At 43.6% G+C, this 26,621-nt stretch overlaps 2 protein-coding genes and 1 long non-coding RNA gene across 5 annotated transcripts in view; 2 read left to right on the top strand and 1 right to left on the bottom strand.

The window, feature by feature from the left end:
• The window catches only part of LOC140198461 (uncharacterized), a 109,924-nt gene that overhangs the window by 10,770 nt on the left and 72,533 nt on the right, over window positions 1-26,621 (top strand). The window contains exon 3 of the mRNA XM_072259546.1: window positions 7,952-8,039. Coding sequence (XP_072115647.1) covers window positions 7,952-8,039 — 88 coding nt within the window. The remainder of the gene's footprint in view (window positions 1-7,951; window positions 8,040-26,621) is intronic.
• Window positions 9,780-20,074, top strand: LOC140198259 (uncharacterized). 3 transcript variants are annotated; one of them, XR_011886148.1, is made up of 4 exons: window positions 9,780-10,114; window positions 10,239-10,395; window positions 15,954-16,137; window positions 17,508-20,074. It is a non-coding gene; the product is annotated as an uncharacterized lncRNA (long non-coding RNA). The 3 variants fall into 3 exon arrangements; XR_011886149.1 differs by lacking the exon at window positions 10,239-10,395 and having other exon boundaries at window positions 9,780-10,161; XR_011886150.1 differs by lacking the exons at window positions 9,780-10,114; window positions 10,239-10,395 and adding an exon at window positions 10,975-11,028.
• Window positions 13,775-26,231, bottom strand: LOC140198253 (nuclear factor 7, ovary-like). Its single transcript, XM_072259310.1, has 6 exons — window positions 25,782-26,231; window positions 25,606-25,701; window positions 25,291-25,524; window positions 20,152-20,174; window positions 18,087-18,199; window positions 13,775-16,571 (listed from the first exon to the last, which is right to left on the bottom strand). Exons 1-6 carry the CDS (start codon window positions 26,190-26,192, stop codon window positions 16,042-16,044), a joined length of 1,407 nt encoding a protein of 468 aa, XP_072115411.1. The 5' UTR covers window positions 26,193-26,231; the 3' UTR covers window positions 13,775-16,041.

Genomic DNA, 26,621 nt, shown 5'->3' with positions numbered 1-26,621 from the left:
CGGCTTGTGCGCTCTCTTGTGTCTGGAAGACATAGATTTCGTTTTAGGACGAGAGCGATATTACATTTGTACGGGATAGTGTCGCTCAGTTTAAAATTTAGGCTCTCGCCCTTGTTCTCTCTGCCCTATGATTATGTTTTTTTCTCTATCCTTCATTGCTCTCCAGGGTTCCCCCTCCTCTCTCTCTTCCTACTCTTCTCCCTCCCATTCTTGTTTAAACCTTCCCAAGCATTTCTAGTTAACAGCCTGTCCTCAAGGCCATTGCTTGGCGGCACGGTAGCGTAGCGAGCAGCCCAACGCTTTACAGCGGCAGCTGTGAGGTATAGTTCGACTCCAACCACTACCGCTGTCTAAAAGGAGTCTGTACGTTCTCCCCGGGGCCACGCGGGTCTCCCCCGGCTGCTTCAGTTTCCTCCCACGTTCCAAAGACATACGATTAGAGTTAGTGAGTTGCGGACAGGCTAAACTGACGCTCGGCAGCGCGGCGACACTAGTGGTTCGCCCCCAGTACAATCCTCACCGACTTGATTTGACGCAAGTGACGCATTTCACTGTATGTTTCGATGTTCACCTGACAAATAAAAGCTAATCTTTATCTTTATTTTTGTGCTGGTGCTGCTGAAGTATAAAACATCAAGTTTGTACTGGTCCCACTTTTCCCGAAACAATGCGACACGAGCTGAATCCCTCCCAGTCCAGTTCTCCAGTCAAATAGTCAGCCAACGTATCTTCCAATTCCTAGTCTCGTTAACACTGGACTGCTCATCGTCTATTCGGAACTCTGATGGTGGAGGGGAACCATCCGTTCCTAAAACATCGAGAGTGTGTCTTCAGACTCCCGCACCCTCTCTCTCATAGTTGTAAAAAGAAAAGTGCATGGCCTGGGTGATGGGTGTCCTCAACGATGGCCTTTTTAGAAATATAGAAACATAGAAAATAGGTGCAGGAGTAGGCCATATGGCCCTTCGAGCCTGCACCACCATTCAGTATGATCATACTGAATGGGGCCTTTTGAAAATCTCCACGATGCTGGGAGACTAGTGAACATGATAGAGCTGGCTTAGTTTGCAAACTTCAGCAAACTCTGGATCGGTCAGCAATTCCCCATTGTACGTGACAGCAAGAGGTAGTCAAACTGAAGCTCTCCCCCAGTTCTCTGCTCCTCTCCTGAGGCCCCTGAAAGGACTGCCCAAAAACTGTACTTTAAAAAAAAGAGCAAATTAGTGAGATATTCATGGGTACAGGGGTTCTGTTTATTTGTTTTCCAAGATGTGGGTGTCACTGCCCACATCTTAAATTCTTATATTCAATAAACACTGACCAGGCAGTGACACCCACACCTTGCAACATAAACAAACAAAACAATGAATAATTAATTCATTTAATTTAATGCAAGTTTTCCCCTCCACCATCACATTTCCAAAAGGCCAATGAAACCATGAACACCACTCCGATATTTTATTCTCTTTTTCACTACTTTTTTTCCAATTTCTCATTGTAACCTATGGTACATTTTTAATGCATTGCACTCTACTGTCGCAGCAAGACAACACATTTCATGGCATACATCTGTGATAATAAATCTGATTTTGATTCTGATAGCTTATTTAGGTAATATGTTTATTTGATTAATAATAAAAGTAATTCACCATTATAAATATTAATAATATATTTTAATTATCGGTTTAGTGAATGATTAACATTATTTTTGTAACTTACTAACTTACATCAGCCAATCCATATCAGAATCTGGTTTATTATCACCGGCATGTGATGTGAAATTTGTTAACTTAGTAGCAGCAGTTCAATGCAATACATAATATTGAAGAGAAAAATAAATAAAATTAAAATAATAATAAATAAACAAGTAAATCAATTACAGTATACATATATATTTAATAGATTTTTTAAAAACGTGCAAAAAAAACAAAATACTGTATATTTTTAAAAGTGAGGTGTGTCCAAGGATTCAATGTCCATTTAGGAATTGGATGGCAGAGGGGAAGAAGCTGTTCCTGAATCACTGAGTGTGTGCCTTCAGGCTTCTGTACCTCCTACCTGATGGTAACAGTGAGAAAAGCGCACGTCATGGGTGCTGAAGGTCCTTAATAATAGACACTGCCTTTCTGAGACACTGCTCCCTAAAGATGTCCTGGGTACTTTGTAGGCTAGTGCCCAAGATGGAGCAGACTAGATTTACAACCTTCTGCAGCTTTTTTCAGTCCTGTGCAGTAGCCCCCCATACAAGACAGTGATTCAGCCTGTCAGAATGCTCTCCACAGTACAGGTACAACTATAGAAGTTCTTGAGTGTATTTGTTGACATGCCAAATTGCTTCAAACTCAATAAAGTACAGCCGCTGTCTTGCCTTCTTTATGACTACATAATGTTTTGGGACCAGGTTAGAACTTCAGCAATCTTGACACCCAGAAACTTGAAGCTTCTCACTCTCTCCATTTCTGATCCCTCTATGAGGATTGGTATGTGTTCCTTCATCTTACCCTTCCTGAAGTCCACAACCAGCTCTTTCATCTTACTGACATTGAGTGCCAGGTTGTTGCTGCAGCATCATTTCACTAGTTGGCATATCTCACTCCTGTATGTCTTCGTGTCACCATCTGAGATTCTACCAACAATAGTTGTATCATCAGCAAATTTATAGATGGTATTTGAGCAATGCCTAGCCACACAGTCATGTGTATACAGAGAGTAGAGCAGTGGGCTAAGCACACACCCCTGTGGTGCGCCAGTGTTGATTGTCAGTGAGGAGGATACATTATCACCAATCAGCACAGATTGTGGTCTTCTGATTAGGAAGTCAAGGATCCAATTACAGAGGGAGGTACAGAGGCCCAGGATCTGCAACTTCTCAATCAGGATTGTGGGAATGATGGTGTTAAATGCTGAGCTATAGTTGATGAATGGCATCCTGACAGAGGTGTTTGCATTCTCCAGGTGGTCTAAAGCTGTGTGGAGAACCATCGAGATTGTGTCTGCCATTGACCTATTGTGGTAATAGCAATGGTTCCAGGTGCTTGCTGAGGCAGGAGTTCAGTCTAGTCATGACCGATGTCTCAAAGCATTTCATCACGGTCGATGTAAATGCTGCTAGGCAACAGCCATTAAGGCAGCCCACATTATTCTTCTTAGACACTGGTATAATTGTTGCCTTTTTGAAGCAAGTGGGAACTTCCACCCAGAGCAGTGAGAGGTTGAAAATGTCCTTGAATGCTCCTGCTAGTTGGTTGGCACAGGTTTTCAGAGCGTTACCAGGTACTCCATCAGGACCTTCTGCCTTGCGAGGGTTCACTCTCTTTAAAGACAGCCTAACATCAGCCTCTGAAACGGAGATCACAGGGTCATCAGGTGCAGCAGGGATCTTCCCAGCTGTAGCTGTGTTCTCCCTTTCAAAGCAGGCATAGAAGGTGTTGAGTTCATCTGGTAGTGAAGCATCACTGCCATTCATGCTATTGGGTTTCACTTTGTAGGAAGTAATGTCTGCATATCTGGCGAAAATCACAAAAGAATGTGGCAACTGCTCTGCCCGAGACCTCAAGAAATTGCAGTGAGTTCTGAACTAAACGCATCTCACAAACCGGCCTCCCAGCCTTTCACTCCGCCTTCACTTGAGGCTGCCTTGGGAAAGCGACCAGCAAAAGCAAGGACCCCTCCCACTTAGATGCTTCTCTCTTCCATCATCTGCTGTCAGGAAGAAGGCAGGAAAGCCTGAGAGCAGCTTCTTATCCCACTGTTATGGGATTCTTGCACGGACCTCCGTGAACTCTTAATTAACCTATGGTCGTGTCCCTTGCATTTTATTTGCCTCCTTGCAATGCACTTTTCTGGCAATGTTTCACTCTGCACCAGATTTTCTTTTTACTTCTTCAATGTAATCATGTACAGGGCCATCAGATCATATGAACACAAGACCACAAAGCATAGGAGCATAATTAGGCTATTTGGCCTATTGCATCTATTCCATTTCATCATGGCTGATTTATTATTTCTCTTAATCCATTCTCCTGCTTTCTCCCTGTGACCTTTGATACCCTTACTAATCAAGAGCTTATCTGCCTCTGTTTCAAATATACCCAATGTCTTGTCCTCCACAGCCGAATGTGGCAATCAATTCCACAGATTTGCCACCCTCTAGCTGAAGAAATTCCTCCTCATCTCCATTCTAAATGGATGCCCATCTATTCTGAGGCTGTGTCCTCTGGTGCCAGACTCCCCTGACGAAAGGGGACATGCTCTTCACATCCACACTCACTAGGCCTTTAAATATTCAATAGTTTTCAATGAGATCCCGCTCATTCTTCTAAACTCCAGTATGTACAGGCCCAGAGCCATCAAACGGTCCTCGTACATTAACCCTTTCATTCCTGGAATCACTCTCGTGAATTTCCTCTGGACCCTCTTCAATGCCAAATGGTATAATATGTCTGGATGGCACCCTAAACAAAAGGTCAAAGACTTTCCACTATATCTCAGTATATATGACAATAATAAACCAATACTAATACCTATACACCCTTATCCAAATGCCAAATCCGTACCAACAAATTAGTTTCTTGCTGGTTTTTAAGTTCAAGTTCAAATTTATTGTCTTTCAACAGAACGTGTGTACACCACCAAATGAAACACTGTTCCTCCAGACCAAGGTGCACAACACAGTACATATAAACTCACACACTTAACACATAAAGTAATATTATAACTAGTAAATTAAATAATCAGGGAGATTTCAGTGATCATTTTGGTAGCAGTATACATTCCAACTCAGGCCGATGTCAAACTGTGTGGGGAGTGGCACGCCACACAGTCTCTCGTTCCGCACCTTGCAGGGCATGAAAATGCCCAACACTGGACGCTTAGGCCTGAGTCGACGTCATCATCTTCACCATCACCCAATGTCAAACAGGCTTTAGATGTTCGGAGCAATGGGATCAACATGTATGAAACAGCACATCCTGATGCCTTCACCATCATCTTGGGGGATTTTAACCAGGCCAGCCTGAAAAAAAAATCACTATCAAAACACCACTTGTAATGCCAGAAGAAACAACACACTCGACTACTGCTACACCACCATCAAGAATGCCGGCCATGCTTTTCCATACCCACACTTCAGAAAGTCTGATCTCCTGGCTGTACTTCTACTCCCTAAGACTGAAGGTTGCAGCACCAGTAGTGAGAACCGTGAAGGTATGGACAAGGGAAGCACAGGAGTGCTTACAAAACTGCTTTGAATCACTGGACTGGACTGTATTCAGGAATTCATCTTCAAATCTGGATGAGTATGGCACAATGCGATGAGTTTGTGCCAACAAAAACTTACTGTGCATTCCCAAACCAAAAGCCATGGATGAAACATGAGGTACATCGTCATCTGAGGGCAAGATCTGTGGAATTTAAGTCAAGTGATGCAGGTCTGTACAAGAAAACCAGGTATGACTTGCGGAGAGCCATTTCAAGGGTGAAGAGACAATCTTAAATGAGGTTGGAGGTGACATCGGATGCACAACTCTGGCGGGGATTTGCAGGATATTACTTCCTACAAAACGAAACCCAATAGCATGAATGGTAGCGATGTTTCACTACCAGATGAGCTCAACGCTTTCTATGTTTGCTTTGAAAGGGAGAATATAACTACAGCTGTGAAGATTCCTGCTGCACCCAGTGACCCTGTGATCTCTATCTTGGAGGCGGATGTTAGGCTCTCTTTAAGGCGGTTGAAACCTTGCAAAATGGCAGGACCCGATGGAGTACCAGGTAAGGCTCTGAAGACATGTCCCAACCAACTGGCTGACGTATTCAAGGGCATTTTCAACTTCTCACTGCTGTGGGCAGAAGTTCTCACCTGCTTCAAATCATACCAGTGCCAAAGAAGAGTAGTGTGAGCTACTTTAATGACCATCACCCAGTACTACTCACATCTACAGTGATCAATTACTTTGAAAGGTTGCTCATGCCTAAAATGAACTCCTGACTCTGCAAGGACCTGGAACCACTGCAATTTGCCTATTGTCATAATAGGTCTATGGCAGACGCAATCTCAATGGATCTTCACACGGCTTTAGGTCACCTGGACAATGCAAACACCTATGTCAGGATGCTGTTCATTGACTATAACTCAGCGTTTAACACCATCATGCTCACAATCCTGATCAATAAGTTACAGAACCTGGTCCTCTGTACCTCCCTCTGCAATTGGATCCTTGACTTCCTAATCAGAAGACCACAATCTGTGCAGGTTGGTGATAATAACTCCTCCTCGCTGACAATCAACACTGGTGCACCACAGGGGTGTGTGCTTAGCTGACTGCTCTCCTCTCCCTATACCCATGATTGTGTGGTCAGATATTGCTTGAATACCATCTATGAATTTGCTGATGATACAACCATTGTTGGCAGAATCGCAAATGGAGGTGAGAGGGCATACAGGAGTGAGATATATCAGCTAGTTGAGTGGTGTCACGGCAGCAACCTCACACTCAATGTCAACACGACGAAAGAGGATTGTGGACTTCAGGAAGGGTAAGACAAGAGAGCATGAAACAATCCTCAGAGAGGTATCAGAAGTGGAGAGATTGTGAGTATCAAGATCTCTGAGGACCTAACCTGGTCCCAACGTATCAATGGAGCTATAAAGAAGGCAAGACCACAGTTTTATTTCATTAGCAGTTTGACAAGATTTGGATTGTCAACTAAAACACTCAAAAACTTCTATAAATGCACTGTAGAGAGCATTCTGACAGGCTGCATCACTGTCTGGTATGGGGGTGGTGGGGGAGGGGCGGTACTGCACAGGACCAAAAGAAGTAAAAGAGAGTTGCAAAATTATTTTGCTCCATCTTGGGTATTAGCCTCTGTAGTACCCAAGGCATCTTCAAGGAGCAGTGCTTCAAAAAGATGACATCCATTATACGAACATAAGAAAAAGGAGCAGGAGTTGGCATCCGGCCCATTGAGCTGGCTCCACCATGGCTAATCTGACCAAGGACTCATCTCCACCGACCTGCCTTTTCCCCATAACCCCTAATTCCCCTACTGTGCAAAAATCTATTTTAAATATATATACTGAGGTAGCCTCCACAGCTTAATTGGGCAGAGAATTCCACAGATTCACCACTCTCTGTGAAAAACAGTTTCTCCTCATCTCTGTCCTAAATCTCCCCGATTCTTGAGGCTTTGTCCCCTAGTTCTAGTCTCACATACCAGTAGAAACAGCTTTCCTGCCTCTATTGTATCTACCGCTTTCATAATTTTACATGTTTCTACAAGATCTCCTCTCATTCTTCTGAATTCCAGCGAGTACTATCCCAGGTGACTTAATCTCTCCCTCATCTCTGGAATCAACCTGGTGAACCTCCTCTGCATCACCTCCAAAGCCAGTAATACATCCTCAAGTACGGAGACCAGAAATGCACATAGATTCCAGGTGTGGCCTCACCAGTACCCTGTACTGTTGCAGCATAACCTCCCAGCTCTTAAATTCAATCCCTCTGGCAATGAAGGCCAACATTCCATGTGCCTTTGGCACACGTTGCACCTGCAAACCAACCTTTTCTGATTCATGCACAAGCACGCTCCACTATCTGACGTCCCCCCTTACCACTCCTGACAGTCACCCTTTTATCTATCACCTATAGCCCTATAGCTCCTGTTTATCGCTGCCTCACTTTCTCTAACAAACCGAAGGTCAACGAGCTGCGGCTCCAGTCCCACGGCCTCTAAGGAGATGCATCTCGATGCATCTGGTGCAGGTGAGGCCATTGGGGAGGCTGAAAGTCTCCCGGAAATCCCACATCTGACGCCCAGAACAGAACAACCTCTCAAGGGCAGACAGGTGAGCATACAAGTGATAGTGTACACATTCCAAAAATAAACTAACCATTGCAAAAGAGTTCGACATTTGCAACATTTTTATCTGTTGTTCCTGCATTTTCAGCATTACCGGTACCGCTTTTCTACGGTTGCTGGGGATCCCGCGCTGTGAAATTACAGATGATCGCTCGGATCACCAGCCCCATCTACCGGTAACAGGTGGCATTACGGCGAAATAGAAACGCTCTGGGGGCAAATTACCCTTTCAATGTCGGGCGCAATGCAGATGTCAGCGGATCGAATTCCCCCTTTAGGCATTCCTGGTTTTGTGGAGAATGAGATAAGGATGAATCCAGACTCGGGAAGAGATGGAAGATAAAACGGGAGATTTCAATTATAGCTGTCGGACAATTAGAAAGGGGGAAAATCGATGTTTCAGAATCAGAATCAGTGTCCGGTTTAATATCACTGGCAACTACAGTCTTGACAACTGCACACGAGTAATGCCGAATTTGCTCGATTTGTGTCCACGTACCATCCAAAGACTGTGCACAAACATACATTTCTGTTTTATTTTAACCACACATCAGTAAACCCTGATGTTTTCAGACACACTGAAGGTAGTAACAATTTCCAAAGTTCTCACTGCTTTAATGACCACATGTTCCAGGGCGCCTTTCCTGCTTTCGAGACTTTTGTTCATCAGTATTGTTGTCACTCTTGTGTTATATAGTGACAGCCCTCTGCCCGCCCGTATTGTACCCAGTGTTATACAGTGACAGCCCTCTGCCCGCCCGTACTGTACCCAGTGTTACACAGTGACAGCCCTCTGCCCGCCCGTACTGTATCCAGTGTTACACAGTGACAGCCCTCTGCCCGCCCGTACTGTATCCAGTGTTATACAGTGACAGCCCTCTGCCCGCCCGTACTGTACCCCAGTTTTATACAGTGACAGCCCTCTGCCCGCCCGTACTGTACCCCAGTTTTATAGTGTCACAACCCATTCCCTACAGTACTGTACCCCAGAATTATACAATAGTAACCCTATTCATAACAGTACTGTACACTAGTGTTATACAGTGACAGACCTGCCCCCCAACAATACTGTACCCCGGTGTAATACAGTGACTGACCTGTCCCCACTAGTACTGTATTCACTGTATCCCAGTGCTCTCCCCACCAGTACTCTATGCACTTTCTGCCCTCCCTCAGTTTAGCCTGTTCTTACATTATGATGAATATAAGAAATAGATGTGGTGAGACTTCAATATCTCACTTCATCTCTGCGTATCCGACACTTTCTGGTACAAAATCTTTATCGTCATCCCTTAATATATTTTTTAAAATAATTTATGCTCCGTTTTCAATATACCCAGCAGCTAAACCTCCACATTTCTGCAGAGAGAAAAGTCAAAAGATCCCTGTAGTCTCAGCTGAAGTCTAGACACTGCTGAAGGCTGGACAGAGTGGACATTTCCATCGGTGGGAAATCCGAGGGCACAGTCTCATAACAGAGAGACGTTCCACTTAACCTAAGATGAAGACGAATTTCTAACGACAGAGTCGGCAAATATGTGCTGCAAAGAGCAGTGTGCGTGTTTACGGCAAAGATTGATAGGCTTTTGGTTGGTGCGGGGGAGGGCTGTTTAAATGATAACGGAGAGAAGGCGGGAGAATGTGGTTCTAAAAATCAACGATGGCTGAATGGCGGAACAAACTCAATGCCTTAGTGACATAATTCTGCTCCTGCATATTACACTTTTATGAACTAATAATACAGATTCATCTCTCATTTCACGATAACCCTAATCTCTGCAATCAGTCTACCTAATCTTGATTTGCTTTATTGTCAGATTTGTTTGCCGTGTTGTCACCAATTGGTTGGATTTTGAAGCAGGCTGTTTGTGATTCGTGCGGCAACATGTCAGTCAAAGGATTCTGAATCAGGTAATACTGAGAGTTAACATGGCATCGGAACAGCAGGCTGAGAGCTGGACCGAGGAAGCGACCTGTCCGGTATCACTGGAGTGTGGGCACAACTTCCGCCCCTTCTATATCACACGGTGTTGCGGAGAGAGACTTCTGCCCGGAATGTAGGGAGGAGTTCATGGGAAAGAACCCCAGAGCAAATTGGGCCTTAATGAGGCTGGCTAAAAAAGATCAAACATTAAACCGGAGGCCACCACAGAAGGAAAATATAATCCTCGTCGAGAAACATCGAGAGCACAAGAAGCTGTTTCGTGAAACTAACAAAGAACTTCTGTCTGTGATCTGTAGAGATGCGCAGGTACACAGAGCGCCCTGCCGATTAAATAAACTGCTGAATTCTACAAGGTAAAAAGGCGACATGATTAACCTCATACATTTTTATTCTCTAATACTGTTCTTCCATGATCTCCTACACATCCCAGGATCAGATCGCTCATACAGAGGAAACTGGCCATTGTCGAAATGGAGCGGCAGCAGAAAACGATTACACGAGGAAATCTGCAGATGCTGGAAATTCAAGCAACACACACAAAAAATGCTGGTGGAACGCAGCAGGCCAGGCAGCATCTCTAGGAAGAGGTACAGTCGACGTTTCGGGCCGAGACCCTTCGTCAGGACTAACTGAAAGAAGAGATAGTAAGAGATTTGAAAGTGGGAGGGGGAGGGGAGATCCGAAATGATAGGAGAAGACAGGAGGGGGAGGGATGGAGTCAAGAGCTGGACAGTTGATTGGCAAAAGGGATACCAGACTGGAAAAGGGAGAGGATCATGGGACGGGAAGCCTGGGGAGAGAGAGAAAGGGGGAGGGGAGCCCGGAGGGTGGAGAGCAGGCAAGGAGTTATAGTGAGAGAGACAGAGGGAGAAAAAAGAGAGAAAAAAAGGGGAAATTTTTAAAATATATTAAATGAATAAGAGATGGGGTGTGAAGGGGAGGAGGGGCATTAACATAAGTTAGATAAGTCAATATTCATGCCATCAGGTTGGAGGCTACCCAGACGGAATATAAGGTGTTGTTCCTCCAATCTGAGTGTGGCTTCACCTTGACAGTAGAGGAGGCCATGGATAGACATATCAGAATGGGAATGGGACATGAAAAACAATTTCTGGAATTCAGGTAAGCCTCCCCATCTGACTGTCTGGAATCTGTTGTTTTATCTCAGCTATTACATCATACACCAATTTGGAACACACAGAGCAGTTTGAAATTGACAGGTAAGACGTTGGCATCACGGAGTCACCTCTGAACAAAAATCACAGTTAAACATCCAAGGGTGTACATTGTATTCAAAGGACAAACAGGCAGACAGAAGGGTTGGGGAGGCTCTATTGGTAAAGCAAAATGAAATCTTTAAGAGAAAACCTTTACCAAGAAGTATTGCAAGATCAGAAGATATAGAATGCTGTGGGTAGAGTTAGGAAATTATAAAGGTAATGGGAGTTATATATTTGCTTTGATTCACATTAGGGCAGGGTTTCCAACCTGGGGTCCACAGAGCCCTTGGTTAATGTGTAATCTAAGAGTGTACAGCTGTGCACACTGGGAGGAAGAATGAAGGTGTAGACAATTTTTTTAAATGAGGAGAGAATTCAGAAATCAGAGGTGCAAAGGGACTTGGGAAGACCCCCTAAAGGTTACCTTGCAGGTCGAGTCAGTGGTAAGGAAGGAAAATGCATTGTTAGCATTCATTTCAAGAAGACTAGAATATAAAAGCAAGGATGTAATGCCAAGTCTTTATAAGGCATTGGCCAGACTGTGAGTAGATTTAGTCCCCTTATTTAAGAAGGAATGTGCTGACATTGGAGAGAGTCCAGAGCAGATTTGTGAGAGTGATTGCCATGATGAAAATAGCTAAAATATCAGGAGTATTTGACTGCTCTGGGTCTGTACTCCTGGAGCTTTGAAAGATCACATTGAAACCTATGGAATGTTAAAAGGCCTGCGTAGAGTGGAATTGCAGCGAATGGTTCCAGTAGTGAGAGAGTCTAGGATCAGAGGGCACAACTTCAGAACACAAGTACATCCCTTTAGAAGAGAGTTAAGAAGAAATTTCGTTAGCCAGGGGGTGGTGAATCTGTGGAATCCATTGCCACAAATGGGTGTGGAGTCCAAGTCATTGGGTATATTTAAAGCAGAAGTTAATAGGTTCTTGATTAGTTAGGGTGCCAGAGGTTATGGGGAGCAGGCAGGAGAATGGGGTTGAGGAACAAAAATAAAACAGCCATGATCAAATACTATGAGATAACACTAGACGACCAATTTTTTTTCAGAAGTGTTGCTTCCTCAGATTTTTTAAATTTATGATTGATCACATGAAGCTGAATACAAATATCAGATTCTTGCATCATGTAGGAATTTGGAGAAACAAGGAATTTACTTTTATTGACTGCAATGCATTTAATTGCATAATGGTGCTGACATTTTGCAAAAGTTCAACTGAGCTAAAAATATTTTGTTGATGATTTTCATTTGCACACAGTGTCTGAGGCTTCTCACATAAGTGTCTAAGAATAATCAGCCAGTATTGAGAGATTCCAGTTGCCCTAAAAACCTTAAAAACAAGAGGCATAGGGTTAAGGTGAGAAGTAAGGAAAGTAGTAGGGAACTGTTTTCATGTAGAGGGTGACCGAGATCTAAAACACCATCTAGATCTATAGACCATGGTAAGGCAGATACCATCACAATGTTTAATGAATATCCAGACAATCATTGGAAACACTAAGCCACAGAAACCCATATACCAACCACTGGCAATTGGATTCATATAGATGTAGTCACAAAAACTTTGTTGGGACTTTAAGAAGATTTGGTATGTCACCAAAAACTCTTTGAAACTTCTACAATGGAGCGTGTCCTGTCCAGTCGTATGTCATGGGGATTCCACTGCAGAGGGTTGCAGGAGGCTGCGGAGGACAGTAGACTCAGCCAGATCCATCACGGGCACAATCCTCCCCACCGTCACAGATGTCTCCAAGAGACGGTGCCTCAAGCAGGTGGCATCCATCACCCACAACCCTCACCATGGTCTAATGCCCTCTTCTCATTACCAACAGAGAGCCTGATAATCCACTTTCAACATTTCAATAACAGCCTCTTCCCCTCCGCCATCAAAGAACCCAAACACACTACACCCTTCTTTTACTTTGCACTGTTTATTTATTCTGCAGTTGATGGTAGTTTTATATTTCTGCACTGGACTGCTAATGCAAAGCAGAAACAAATGTTCACCATAAGGCAATGATAATAAAGCTGATTCTGATTCAGACTCTGGGGTACTTTATAAGCAGACATTCCACCCTGCAAAAACTCATTTCAGGGAGGTAGCACCATCAATTAGCGGGAGACTCCCGGAACTTCCGGGAGAGGTGGGATGTCTGCAATAGAGTAGCTCCTTAGCAGCCAGCCAGCTAGTTTAAATAACGTTAGCTATGCTAATGAATGAATGACAGCTGTTAAACTCACCTCAACGTGTCTTTTACAGTCTTAACCCACCATGGGCAATAGAAAAGGCACTGTTGCAAACAGTGCAGCGAGCAACACTGTCATTATTTTGACCCTTACTAGGCAGGGGTACACTTCAATGTAGTCTGGGGTGACGTACGTTTTATATATTTTTTGGAATACTCTGCCATGGCGTGCTCTAGCTCTCTCTCTCGCTCTGCTCAAAAAAATTGATTTCCGTGATATTGTATATAATTTGCGGGCATCAGGGAGCCAATAATAATATGGGGGAGACTCCTGGAACTTCCGGGAGAGGTGGGATGTCTAAGTAGGGATGTGAGGGGTGAGATGCATGGCTCCACGACTCTCTGTAGTTCTATGAACTCTGAACCCTATGTTCAACATTGTCCTCATTTCTTTATAAGGATCTTAGTATTATGATTTTTATTTCCACAGTTTGTCTTATTCTGCACATAATTACTTGACAGTCTTTGCTTACATATAGTTTTTTGTAAGTTATATTTTATTTCTTTATTTTCAAGTAAGTGCCTGCAAAACAAAACAACAAATTTGAAGGCAGTATATGGTAACATATAAATAATTTGAGAATAAATTTTACTTTGACTTTTTATTAGCAATGGTTTTTCTGCATGGGAGCAAACTAGCTGGGATACTTGGTGCTGTGAATGGGGAAAGGGAAGGGAAAAGACAGATATGCTTTTAAGAAGCTGAAACTACCTGTGAAATTTGTAATTAGGGTAAAGTGCAAATGCAGGTTCTATGTGGGAACCTGTTGCGATCCCAGCTCTCTCTACCCTTCTGTGGGATACGTGGAGCATTCCTTGTTTCAGTACCTGCTGATCCCATGCTCACCTCTTTCCCCAGTACAGTGATGCGCAGGTCAGTGTTGGCGCCTACTCTTGTACCCAGTTGGAAAGTTTCATCACTCTCGCCCTCAATTTGCAGCAAATTCTCACTTTCAGCCGCTCCATTTCTGAATCCTCACTTTCACTTGCTCTATTTCTGCCTCTGCCCTTCCCTAACTAGCTTTTTCCATCTCGCTGTCAGCGTCTCAGCTAGCTACCAGTATCCACCACAAGCTCATAGATTCCAACAGTTACCATGAATGAACCTTTTCCTATTCTGCTCCCTTGTGGACTCATTTCATCCAACCAGCATATGTGGTTCATTCTATGTTCTGATGATGAATGTATGAAATAGGAGCAGAAGTCGCCCATCTGTCCTGTTGTGCCTGTCCACAAAGCAATGAGATCATGAGTGATTGGGCTGTGGACAGTTCTGCCTATGCAAACTATGCAAATTTTTATCTAACGGTGCCTCTACTACATCCCTAGACAGAGAATTCTACTAAAGCTCTCTGGGGAAAAGTTTCTCCTCATCTCTGTCCTAAATCTATTCCCCCAAATCTTGAGGCTTTCTCCCCTAGTTCTTGTCTCAGAATGTTACGTTTATTTATGGAGCCTTGAACATCTCAAGAGCCATAGCCCCTCAGAACTACAGCCTGAATTTATAGCTTCAATACACGTGATTTGGAGATGTCTTCCTTTCTTGTCAACCATTGATTCCCCTCTAATGCAGCTGAAAGGACCTTCCCACTTTGACCTTTGTCTTTTGGTCTATTCCTACGTGTCTCACCATTGCATCACATCTTCTGAATGGACATATTACAGTCTACAAGACTCAACTCTGAATTAATTTCTTTATGCTAATTAGTTAGTCCTCGTACCTCGCATTCCAGGATATTTGGTTTTCATTCTGACTCGCACGACAATTTTTAATTCAATTCCTCCTTCCTGTTTGCACCGCCCCCAAGTTCACCTTTATCGTGCTCTTTCAACACCGATACGCACCATATGTCATTCACACTTCCCCAGGATTTGTCCTACCAGACCTTCCCCTCTGCCCCTTCCCTATTTCTCTGCAGCAAAACAGAAAATGGCTTCTCCCGGGATTCGTCCTATCACAGACCTTCCCCTCTGACCCCTCCACCTTTTCCCTATTTCCCTGCAACAAAACAGAAAATGAGGTTCACTTCCAATTCTTTCCAGTTCACTGAACTGAAACATTAATTTCATCTCTCTCTCTCTCTTTCTCTAAAGTGGATGTGGCCTGATCTACTGGATATTTCTATCATGATTTTAACGGAAGAAGTCAGGTGTTTTACAATGTGGACCAAATATAAACTGTTGGGAAAACTCATTGGGTCAAGCAGCGTTTGTAGAGGCAAAGGGATGGTGGATGTTTTGAATCAAGAACCGTCCAGGTGCAATATCTCAACCCAGAATGCTGAGAGTCCACTTGCCCGTATGGATGCTGCCTCTTTTTATTAAAACTACAAAAAAAAAGTTTTCTAAAAACTCCATTTAAACTTCATCATCTGCATCTTGAGTCTTCAGGAATTTAGGACTACCTGAGTCAGTAGATTTTAGGACCCAGTTTAGGGGGAAGATGACCCAGAGGTTCAGATCCCGCTGACTGTGGCTGCAGCTAAATACATGGAGCCCGCAGGAAAGGCGATTGTTTCAATCTTTAAACGTTCAAGGAGTATTTCTCCTCAGTACAGAATGCAAGTTACAGATTAAAGTCAAAAAAAAATCAACAGCTCCAATTTTAGTTACTATTTATTTTGATTCCCTACATTTCATTGGTTTTAAATTCTGCCTCTTTGGAACTGCAGAATCTCGGAACAAAATGGAACCAGTTCAGCCGCAACTTGTCAAAGTAGTTTCTGCTTGACAACTTCTGGACCCCGCAACCCTACACTTTTATGGATCCAGATTAGAACTGGAGCAGACTCTCAGCCAGCCTCCATCCCCAGTGCCAAAGAAAGGATAAAGTGTCTCCATGAACTTATTCCCAGAGTAAGTGTGGAGATGGGTCTTGGTTTCCGCATTGTAAAATGAAACTGTGCCGGATTCATAACTGAGATAAATTCCCACCCTCCCGGGGATGGGACCAGGAAGGAGGCGGGACACAGGGGAGGTGGGAACATAAAACGTGAAACTGCCCCGCCCAACACTCCACACTCCAGTCTCTGGGATCACATCTTCCTCGCCCTCTCTCTCCACAGACTCTGCGGCGACTCCCAGACTCCAGCGCTGATTCCCTGCCACCGCCACCTCCCAGTAATGTCTCCCCGATGTGAATCCCTCCGATCCCAGCACACAACGTGCAAATGTGAACCTCTTCCCGGTGTCGGGGAGAGCCTTCAGCCTCTCGGTCCATCTCACACTCTTCCGATCTTCAGACACCTCGAGCCCCGGGCCTGCTGTTTCCACATCCAGGGTCACAGAATCTGGTGGGAGAAGCAGAGAATTAGAGAGTCTCCGGCCATCAGAGAGGGGTGGGACTCGTTCAGCACAGCCTTGGGTCCGGGAGAGGAATTACTCATGCAGCCACCTTCGCAGGAAGGTTGAGGAGTGCTGAAACCAGGGAAGGGGATGTTAGGGCTGAGTGATCAACTGAGAAGGGGAGTGGTCAAGTGTGTTGGTTTTCACAGAACAACAATAAACTAATGACTTCTAGGTATTAGATTCATGGGCTCATATAGCAGGGAAACAGGCTATATGCCCCAACCATTCCCTGCTGACCAAGTTGAGTGCCTGAGCGAGTCCCAGTGGCCCTTTTCCAACTAAACTGTTCCTATCCATGTATCTATCCAAATTTATTTCTCAGCATTGCACTTCTACCCGACTCTAACACTTCCTCCAGCTACTTGTTCCACAAACCCACCTTTTTTTTTGAGGGAAAAAAGTTACACCTCATATCCTCTTTGAATCTTGCCTGTCTCACCTTCGGGCCCTAACACTGCAGGAAAAACGACATTCATGTTATTTATGACTCTCCTGATTTTATATAACTCCAGAAGATCACCCCCCAGCCTCCTGCACTCCAGGGCAGAAAGCAATTGAGTGAATGTCAGCAGCTCCTGTCCTAAGCACTGATGGGTTGCCATTAAAAAAAATATAGAGACATCTCACAGGTGACTGAAATCACTCAAGAATTTGTATGTCTTTGGACCAGTGGGTAGGTCAGAGCACTCAACATTCAAATTGGAATTTGTCAATCATGCACAGCTGTGATGAAAAACTTCCTTGCAGCAACAACAGCACAGACACACAACATTATCTAAGCAGCAATCACAAGGAAAACGAATTAAACACAAGCTTAACGAAGGCAGAATCTTGGGGCCTGTCTGTTCTTTAAATAATGCAGAAATTTTTCATTCCAGCAACCTGGACAGTGTTTCCTGTTTATGAACTCAGCTTCCTTTGTAAAACTCAGGGCCCAAACCTGGACGAAGAAATACAGACAAAGAGGAGAGACTCTCTGAGCAACAGGGAGAAAATCTTTGGATCTGGAACAGACCTTCTGGGAGTTTGCAAGAGATGTCTCACCCCGAAGCCAAGCGCTGGGGCTTCCAATGGATCAATCAAAAAATAAGTCATAGGGAACATAAGACCATTAGGAGCATAACTAGGCCATTTAGTCCATCGAGTCTGCTCCACTGATTTATTATCCCTCAAAGTCCCATTCTCCAGCCTTTCTCTCTGCAACCTTTGGCACTCTTGCTAATCAAGAACCCAGAAACCTCTGCCTTAAATATACCTAATGAACTTGGACAAATATTTGCAGAAATGGGAACTTCCACTTTGTGAACTGAGGGAGAGGAGAATTATTACAGGAATAAAATATTCATGCCAGTTAGAGTTGACTTATTTTCTTTATTAACTTAACGCATGGACATTCAATATGACAATTATAATTAAAATGAAATATATACTGCAATATACAAATATACAATATTTACCAGGCTGAATGTCATCAAGTATCTCCCACAAAGCTGTGAAGGATGAAGAATCAATGGATTTTTCCAATGATAGGGCCCCACCCGTGGCTGAGTCTGAAAGCTCGCCTCTGATCCTGCAAGTATTAAACAGATGGTTATAGAACATGGAACATAAAAGAGCACAGCACAGTACAGTTACTTCAACCAACGAGGTTGTGCCGACACTTTACGACTCCAAAGTCAATCGAACCCCTCTCTCCCGCATAGGCCTACATTTTTCTTTCATCCATGCGCATATCCAAGCATCCTCCCTCTGCAACTGGGTTCTTGACTTCCTAACCAGAAGACCACAATCTCTGTGGTTCGGAAGTAATATCTCCTCCTCACTGACAATCAACACTGGCGCATCACAGGGAAACGTGCTTACCCACTGCTCTACTCTCTCTACACCCATGGTTGTATAGCTAGGCACTGCTCAAATGCCACCTATAAATTTTACAAAATCTACAGCCATTGTTAAGTGTGGCGCGTGGCCAAGTGGTTAGGGCGTTGGGCTCACAATCTGAAGGTCGTGGGGTTCGAGTCTCGGCCAAGGCAGCGTGTTGTGTCTTTGAGCAACGCACTTAACCACACACTGCTCCAATCCACCCAGCTGAAAGTGGGTACCAGCAAATGCTGGGGGTTAACCTCACAATAGACTGGCGTCCTATCCGGGAGGAGAGTCTCATACTCTCAGTCACTTCACGCCACAGAAACCGGCATAAGCACCAGCCTGACGGGGTCACAAGGCTCGGGACAGACTTTAACAGCCATTGTTGGCAGAATTTCAGATGGTGATGAGAGAGTGTACAGGAGCGAGATTTATCATCTGGTTGAGTGATGTCGCAGCAACAACCTTGCACTCAGTGTCACTGAGACCAAAGAGCTTACTGTGGACTTCAGAAGGGGTAAGATGAGAAAACACACACCAGTCCTCATCGAGGGATCAGAAGTGGAAAAAGTGAGCAGTTTCAAGTTGCTGGGTGTTAATATCTCTGAGACTCTAACCTGGTCCCAATATAGCGATGCAGGTACAAAGAAGGCGTGACTACGGCTATACTTCGTTAGGAATTGAGGAGATTTGGTATGTCAACAAATACGCTCACAAATTCTGCAGGTGTACCATGGAGAGCATTCTAACTGGCTGTATAACTGCCTGGTATGGGATGGGGGGGTGCTCCTGCACAGGATTAAAGCAAGCTGCAGAGATTTGTAATCTTTGTCAGCTCCTTCATGGGCACTAGCCTTCATAGTATCCAGGACATCTTCAAGGAACAATTCCTCAAGAAGGTGGCATCCATCATTAAGCCCCCTGCTGCCCCCCCCCCATCACCCAGGTCATGTCCTCTTCTGATTGCTACCATCACAGTTATTTCCCTATTATCATGTACAGCATTCTACTGCTGCTGCAAGGTTAACAAATTTCACGACAGATGCCAGTGATATTAAACTTGATTCTCATTTTAAATTATAGTAAAAAATAATAATTTATAAATATAAATTTAATAACATTATAAATTAACTATTATTTTCTCTGTTACTTTTTACAAAGTTCTAAATTTGCAAAGGATACATGCCAGTAAAGCAGCATCCATCACCAAGGCCCCCACCATCCAGGCCACGGTCTCTCCTCACTGCTGCCATTGTGAAGGAGGTTCAGGTTCCTTAGGTCCTACACTACCAGGTTCAGGAACAATTACTCCCCTTCACCATCAGTCTCCCGAACTGGTGTGGATAACTTCACTCACCTCAACTCCTGCTCACTTTTAAGACTCTGCAACTCATGTTCTTAATCTTATTTATTCACATAGTTTATTCTTTATCATTTGCAATTTTTTTGTATTCGCACATTGTCAAGTCGCATGTTGGTTGTGCATTAATTTTTGTTTGTGTGTAGTTTTTCATTGATTCTATTCTATTTCTTTGTTCTACAAGAATGTCCACAAGAAAATGAATCATGCTGATATATGCTGTACCTACTTTGATAATAAATTTGCTTTGAACTTTGAAGTTGTACAAAGTATAAGTAAAAAAAAACCTGTCTTACCTTCTGTTCTGTTTAGCTTCTCCCTGGAAGAAATAAAACACAAACTGGAATAAGTGTGTATCGACTGCCCCCATCCAGGCAGTAGGATTTACATTACACTTTCTGTAAATTGCTGATAATCCCAAATTCTCCCCACCAGCAACAGATGGAATGGGAATACTACAGAAGGAGTAGAGAAGTACAGGAGAATGTATAAAGAAGATTTACAAGAATGATGCTGCAGGTTAGAGAATAAAACTAACAGGAAATACTGTGCAAATTTAAGGGAGGAAAGACTCATCTTACCAAAGTATTGATTGAAGATTTCAAAGTTATGAATGGATTTGATAGCATAGATGTGGGAATTTGCATGCAGCAGATGGGATAAATTGCAGAGTAAAGATTTTTAAAGGTTACCTCTATTTGTCACATATACTTTGAAACATAGTTAAATGCATCATTTGCATCAACAACCAAAACACTGCAGCCCCCACGTGTCGCCACACTTATGGCATGAACATAGCATGCCCACAACTTACTAGCCCTAACCCGTACATCTTTCAAAAGTGGGAGGAAACAGGAGCCCCCAGAGGAAACCCACACGGTCACAGGGAGAATGGACAATGTCCCGACAATGAAGAACATTGTCTGGAATTGAACCCCAATTGCTGTTCACTGGTGCTGTAATAGTGTTACACTGACCACTATGCCACCATGCCCCCCTCCCCGAATGGTAACCTAGCAACCTGAATTAATGGTTTGGTGATGTATGCTCAAATCCCACCACAAGAGTTGAGGAATGTGAAATCTGTGAGTTGAATAAATGTGCGATTTGTTAGGTATAATATATCTGCAAGAAGAGTGACAAAACTGTACCCACAATAACAAGGCTGTTAGACTGTGCTGACATTGTGCAGTGAAACAGGTTTGTGACCACAGTCCAGAAACTGAGAAAAATAAATCCTCTGCATCATGCCTTGAGAAAAGCAAACTTTTAGAAGGCTCTGAGCAGAAATGGAGTAGCAATGTGCCACTCGGTTAGCCAGCTGGGGTGTTTGCCTAGCAAAGTATTAGGCTTTGTAGTTAAGTTTACAAAATACGTGCTCTAAGTTTGAATTTTGTCCAGGATAGACTTGCACAAAGTTTTGTCTACATATGATATGAGTTTAGCTTGTTTCAACAGTAGGTCCAGAGAACTTTAAGAGCTTTCCTTTCCTCACTTACAATATGCCTCCATTGTGCATATTAAAATTTTGTCAATCAGCTGACAGTCCTGATAAAGGGACCTGGCCCAAAATGTTGACTCTTTATTCCTTTCCAGAAATGTTGCCCTGCCTGCTAAGTTCCTCCTGCATTTTGTGTGTGTTGCTCTCGATTTCCAGCAGCTGCAGAATCTCTTATGTTTAGAGAAATGGCTCAGAATGGTTTTTTCAGGTCATGCAAGAAAGGGGGAATCTCAAAGACTAAAGGAATCAAAAGGAATTATGCTGTTTTTACTGGTTGTGAGGGTGGGAATTTATCTTAAAAATGACCCCAGGGTCAAACTTCCAGTGGTTAGATGAGATCAAATCGGGACCTCTCAGCCACAGTCAGGACAGAGGCTACAGGAGATCAAGGTTACTGCATTTAGGGCAGTGATATATATTATTAAATAAGTTGTTCAACAAGAGCGAAAACAGTGAGGTAGTGTTCATGGGAAGGTTCATTATCTGTTTAGGAGTCTGATGGCACAGGGAGAGGAGCAGTTCCTAGAACATTAAGTATGTGCCTTCAGGATCCTGTACCTCCTCCCTGATGATAGGACAGGTTGAATACACCTTATCCGAAATGCTTGGGGCTGGAAGTATTTCAGACTGCAGATTATTTTGGATTTTGGACGATAGCTTGGGATCGCCATCATTTCTACTACTGAGTGTATGTGCTGCTGGTGATCAGTCTTTGTCTCACACTCGGTCATCACAAATATGTGCGGATGCAGCCACTTCTTCAGCAATGATCTTGGCAAACTCATTAATGAACTTCTCTGCTGCTTCATGATCAGCAGATGCTTTCTCACCACAAACCTTTAAAAATTTAATGCTATGCCTTTTCTTAAATTTCTGCAACCATCCAACTGAATATTCAGAATTAACCTCAATTTTCAGTTTGTCATGATAGGTAGGTGCTTGTTTCACAATGAGCATACTATTAAATAGAATTATGTTCACTCTGATTCTGACAAATCCGCATTTTCAATACACGATCAAGAGCTTCATTTTTCGCTTTAAGCAGTGCTTTCTATTTTTCATTATACAAGTCAGGTCATTTCTCAGAATTGTCTGTGCTGCACAGAGACCTGCACATCACCTGGGAACTTCCCAAGCACCTTGTGGAATTTTCCATTTGTGACATCATGTCGGCACTCAAAGAAATTTCAGATTTCAGAAGTTTTCAGATCTTAGATTTTCAGATAAGGGGTACTCAACCCGTGATAAGAAGAGAGTATGTCCTGGATAACAGGGGTCCTTAATGTTGGAGATTTATGGATTTTGAAATTACAGATAAGGGGTACTCAACCAGTAATACAAAGAGAGCATGTCTTGGATGATGGGGGTCTTTAACAAAGGAAGCCACCTTTTTGAGGGCATTGCCATTTGAAGACAGCCTCGATGCTGAGGAGGTGAGTGCACGTGATGGAGCCCTCTGCAGCCACTCATCATCTTCACCCGGACTTCACCACTCGGCTGCACCAGAGGCAACTTACAGCAGCCAATTATCCTACCATTCTGCATGTCTTTGGGACGAGGGAGGAAACTGGAGTACATGGCAGAAACCCACGTGGAGCTTGAAAACTCCACCCACACAGACTGGAGGTAAGAATTGAATTGGAAGACTTGCTGGAGTGTTGAGTCAGTCATGGCACTGTGCCACTTAGGGTTGGTGAGCTGGTCAGTCACCAGCTGGTGTCAAAGTTCAACAGTTCATAGCTCTAACTAAATTTCCTATCAAATTATGTACTTGTCGCAATATACTACCCTGAGATTAATTTTCTTTCAGGCATTCAGAGTGGAATAATGAAATACAGTAGAATGAATGGAAAAGTACACACAAAGACTGACAAACAATGTGCAAAAGAAGAGAAACTGTGCAAATAAAAAATAGGTAGGTAAATAGATAAGTAAATAAATAAACAGATGCATGGGTGTGGAGATAGAGAGAGAGAGAGAGAGAGAGAAATAAATAAATAAATAATGTTGAGTACAATTTGTAGTCTTTGAAAGTGCGTCAGTTGTGGAATCAGTTCTGATTTGAGGTGAGTGAAGTTATCTACGCTGGTTCAGGTGCCTGACGGTTGAAGGGTAATTACTGTTCCTAAACCTGTTGGCGTGGGACCCAAGGCTCTTGTACCTCCTTCCCAGTGGCCGCAGTGAGAAGAGAAGAGAGCATGGCCCAGATGGTGGGGATGCTTGATGATGGGTGCTGTTTCCTTGTGACAGTGCTCCTTGTAGAGGTGCCCAGTAGTGGGGAGGGCTCCTCCTGTGATAGATTGGGCTGTGTCCGCTGCACCACAGCAGCTACACCAGTGAGACAGTGCCTGTAGTTAGGGAGATGAACTGCTCATTCACCCCATCATTGGAGGCTTTATTGACCCCTGGTTAGTCACAAGTATAAACAGTTGAAAGTGAGAGATAGAGAAATGAAAAAAAGTGAGATAGAAATGACGATTACAGTAATCTCTTAAACACATATAAAAGGCATTTCCCTACAGAATAAGGAATTCTGGATTCTACAGGCAATGAAGCTGCAAATAAAAGATGTTCTCCTGCCACACAACCAACTTTCCCTGAATGGGACATGTGGCACATATCAATGAGCACGTGAATGGCTGGAAGAGGTAATCAGTCAGAATGTTGCAGTACATGAATTTTTTTTTAAAAAAGATACTGGGAACCTAAACTAAGGACTCTCCAACTGAAAATTTTCTTTTCCACTTAAAAAGAAATCCTGATCAGGATTTTTGAGACAGCTGGCACACATTATCTTACTGACCCATTCTAAACAAAAAAATGGTGGGAGAATCCAGCCCTGCACCAAAACTGCTAGACTGTAGTAAAATTGCTCAGGGAAAGAAACCTAAAGCAGCATTGAGGTAAAGCTTCTGGTGCAGTACGTGAAAATTGTTACACGTCCCAGTCGTATTTACTGTAAAAAAAATAGAGCAGCACATTTTCTTTTGGAAAAAATAATCAGACCTCATGTTCTTTGATCACTGGTTGACTGACCATCAAAACCGCCCTTTGAAATGGCCAAACCAGTCACTCAAAACAAGAGCAACAGGAATTCTGTAGATGCTGGAAATTCAAGCAACACACAACAGCAGGCCAGGCAGCATTTCTAGGAAGAGGTACAGTTGACGTTTCAGGCTGAGTCCTCCCATACAGCTTGGCACCAGTGTCATCGCATGTGTGATTAAGTACCTTGCTCAAGGACGCAATACGTTGCCTTGGCTGGGGCTCGAACTCACGACCTTCAGGTTGCTAGTCCAATGCCTTAACCACTTGGCCATGTGATCACACTTCCTTTACTAGCTACCTCCTAAACCTAATAAAGAGGCCACTGAGTGTATGTTTGTGGTCATCTGCTGCTGTAGCCCATCCACTTCAGGTTCAACGTGTTGTGCATTCAGAGATACCCTTTTTGCAAACAACTGTTGTGAAGCATGGCTATATGAGTTAACATTGACTTCCTGTCAAATTAAACCACACTGGGCATTCTCCTCTGACCTGACTAATTAAAAAGATGTTTTTGCTCATGGAGCTGCCCTGGATGTTTTCGTTGCTTCTCACAACCGTTCTCTCTAAATTCTTGAGACAGTTGAGCATGAAGGAGGTCAGCAGTTTCTGAGACACTCAAACAACCCTGCCTGGCGCCAACAAGCCTTTCCCGGGCAGAGTCACTTGGGTCACATTTCGTTCCCATTCTGATGTTTGGTCTGAACAACAACTGAACCTCTTGACCAAGTCTGCATGCTTTTATGCAATGAGATGCTGCCTCATGATTGGCTGATTAGATATTTGTATCAATGAGCAGGTGTACAGGTGGACCTAATAAGATGATCACGTGTCGTATTTCTGCGCTCTCGCCCATAATAGAGCAGCCAACTGAAACATAACCCCTCACCTTCAGAGATCCAAATCCATCCGTTTGCTCCATTTGCTCCTGCAACAACGAAAGTTCCACCTGAATAGAATTCAATTTTTCCTGAATTTCCCGAAGATTTTTCTCCATTTTATCTATGATCTTCTCCTCTTGTGTCCTGAGATCTCTGATCAAAAGCTGTTCTTTCTCAGCGAGTTTCTTGCGTATTACAGCAAAGACTGCTGCGACGTGGGATTGTAAACAGCGTGACTGGCCCTATTAAATAAAATGCAAACATGGTTATGCAGCGCCGTGAATGAAAGTCCCAACCGATATCTCAGAAAATCAGGAGCTTACCTTAATCTCAGAAATCTTAATTCTTTGTTGCTTCTCCATTTTTAGAATTCCCAGTATTTGCTGCGTAAGTGCTTTCAGGGAAGATTCCGCCGGATCCTGGAGTGTGAAAGAAAATTATCGAAAGAAAGAGTTCAAGAGTAAGTTTGACCTGGAAAGGTGATGAAACTCCATTTTACCTTGTAAGTTTCCAAAGCTTCTTTAATCGGCAGGAAGCGGTGCTCTCTGTGTTCCCTGGCGTCCCTACAGATCAGGCAGAGCAGTTTCTTGTCAGTTTCACAAAACAGCTTCAGTTCTTCCTCATGTTCCTCGCACTGAAGTTTATTTCCCTTCTCTTTCGGGTTCAGGTTTAAATTTCGAGCTTTCTCTGCCAGTCTCACTAAGGCCCGATTCGCTCTGAGGATTGTTTCCTGAAACTCCTCTCTACATTCCGGACAGGAGTTGTTTTCATCGCCTTCCCAGCACTGTGTGATACAGGAGCGGCAGAAGTTGTGTCCACACTCCAGTGACACCGGATCGGTGAAGAAATCCAGGCAGATGGGACAAATTAATTCATCGATCCAACTCTCGACCTGTCCTTTCGAAGCCATGTTAATTTCCGGTAATGCAGTTTCCTTTGACTTTCGGGAGCTGCTGAACCCCTGCAGTACCGCGATTCTCCACTAAACATGCTGCAATACTGAGAGAATCAGCACCAAATACATCATTTTGCAAACAACACACATCAAAGTTGCTGGTGAACGCAGCAGGCCAGGCAGCATCTCTAGGAAGAGGTACAGTTGACGTTTCGGGCCGAGAAAGGCATGAATGTATCCTAGCAAATCGCATGTAATCTCGGATGGGGGAAGAATAGCGAAGCATTAAACAACCTTGAATATAAATGAAGCATCATGTTCCGGTAAATACACTTTCAGCTGGGTTACACCCATTGTCCAAAACTGCATGTTTCCAGGTACATGTAATAAATAAACCCTTCATTCCTTCTTTCTTCCACTTCTTTTCTTCCTTTCTTCCTCCCT

Source organism: Mobula birostris, chromosome 5 (genome assembly GCF_030028105.1).
Source record: "Mobula birostris isolate sMobBir1 chromosome 5, sMobBir1.hap1, whole genome shotgun sequence".
In the NCBI taxonomy this organism is placed as follows: Eukaryota; Metazoa; Chordata; class Chondrichthyes; order Myliobatiformes; family Myliobatidae; genus Mobula; species Mobula birostris.
This window is presented reverse-complemented; position numbering and strand designations above follow the sequence as displayed.

What these genes read in the sequence shown, in the direction of transcription:
- LOC140198253 (XM_072259310.1), bottom strand. Translation starts at nt 26,192, where the DNA reads ATGGCTTCGAAAGGACAGGTCGAGAGTTGGATCGATGAATTAATTTGT. An exon ending in ATGGATTTGGATCTCTGAAG is followed by an intron (nt 20,175 to 25,290) that starts GTGAGGGGTTAT and finishes TATTTCTTCCAG; the next exon opens with GGAGAAGCTAAACAGAACAG. An exon ending in GAAGCTAAACAGAACAGAAG is followed by an intron (nt 18,200 to 20,151) that starts GTAAGACAGGTT and finishes TAATACTTGCAG; the next exon opens with GATCAGAGGCGAGCTTTCAG.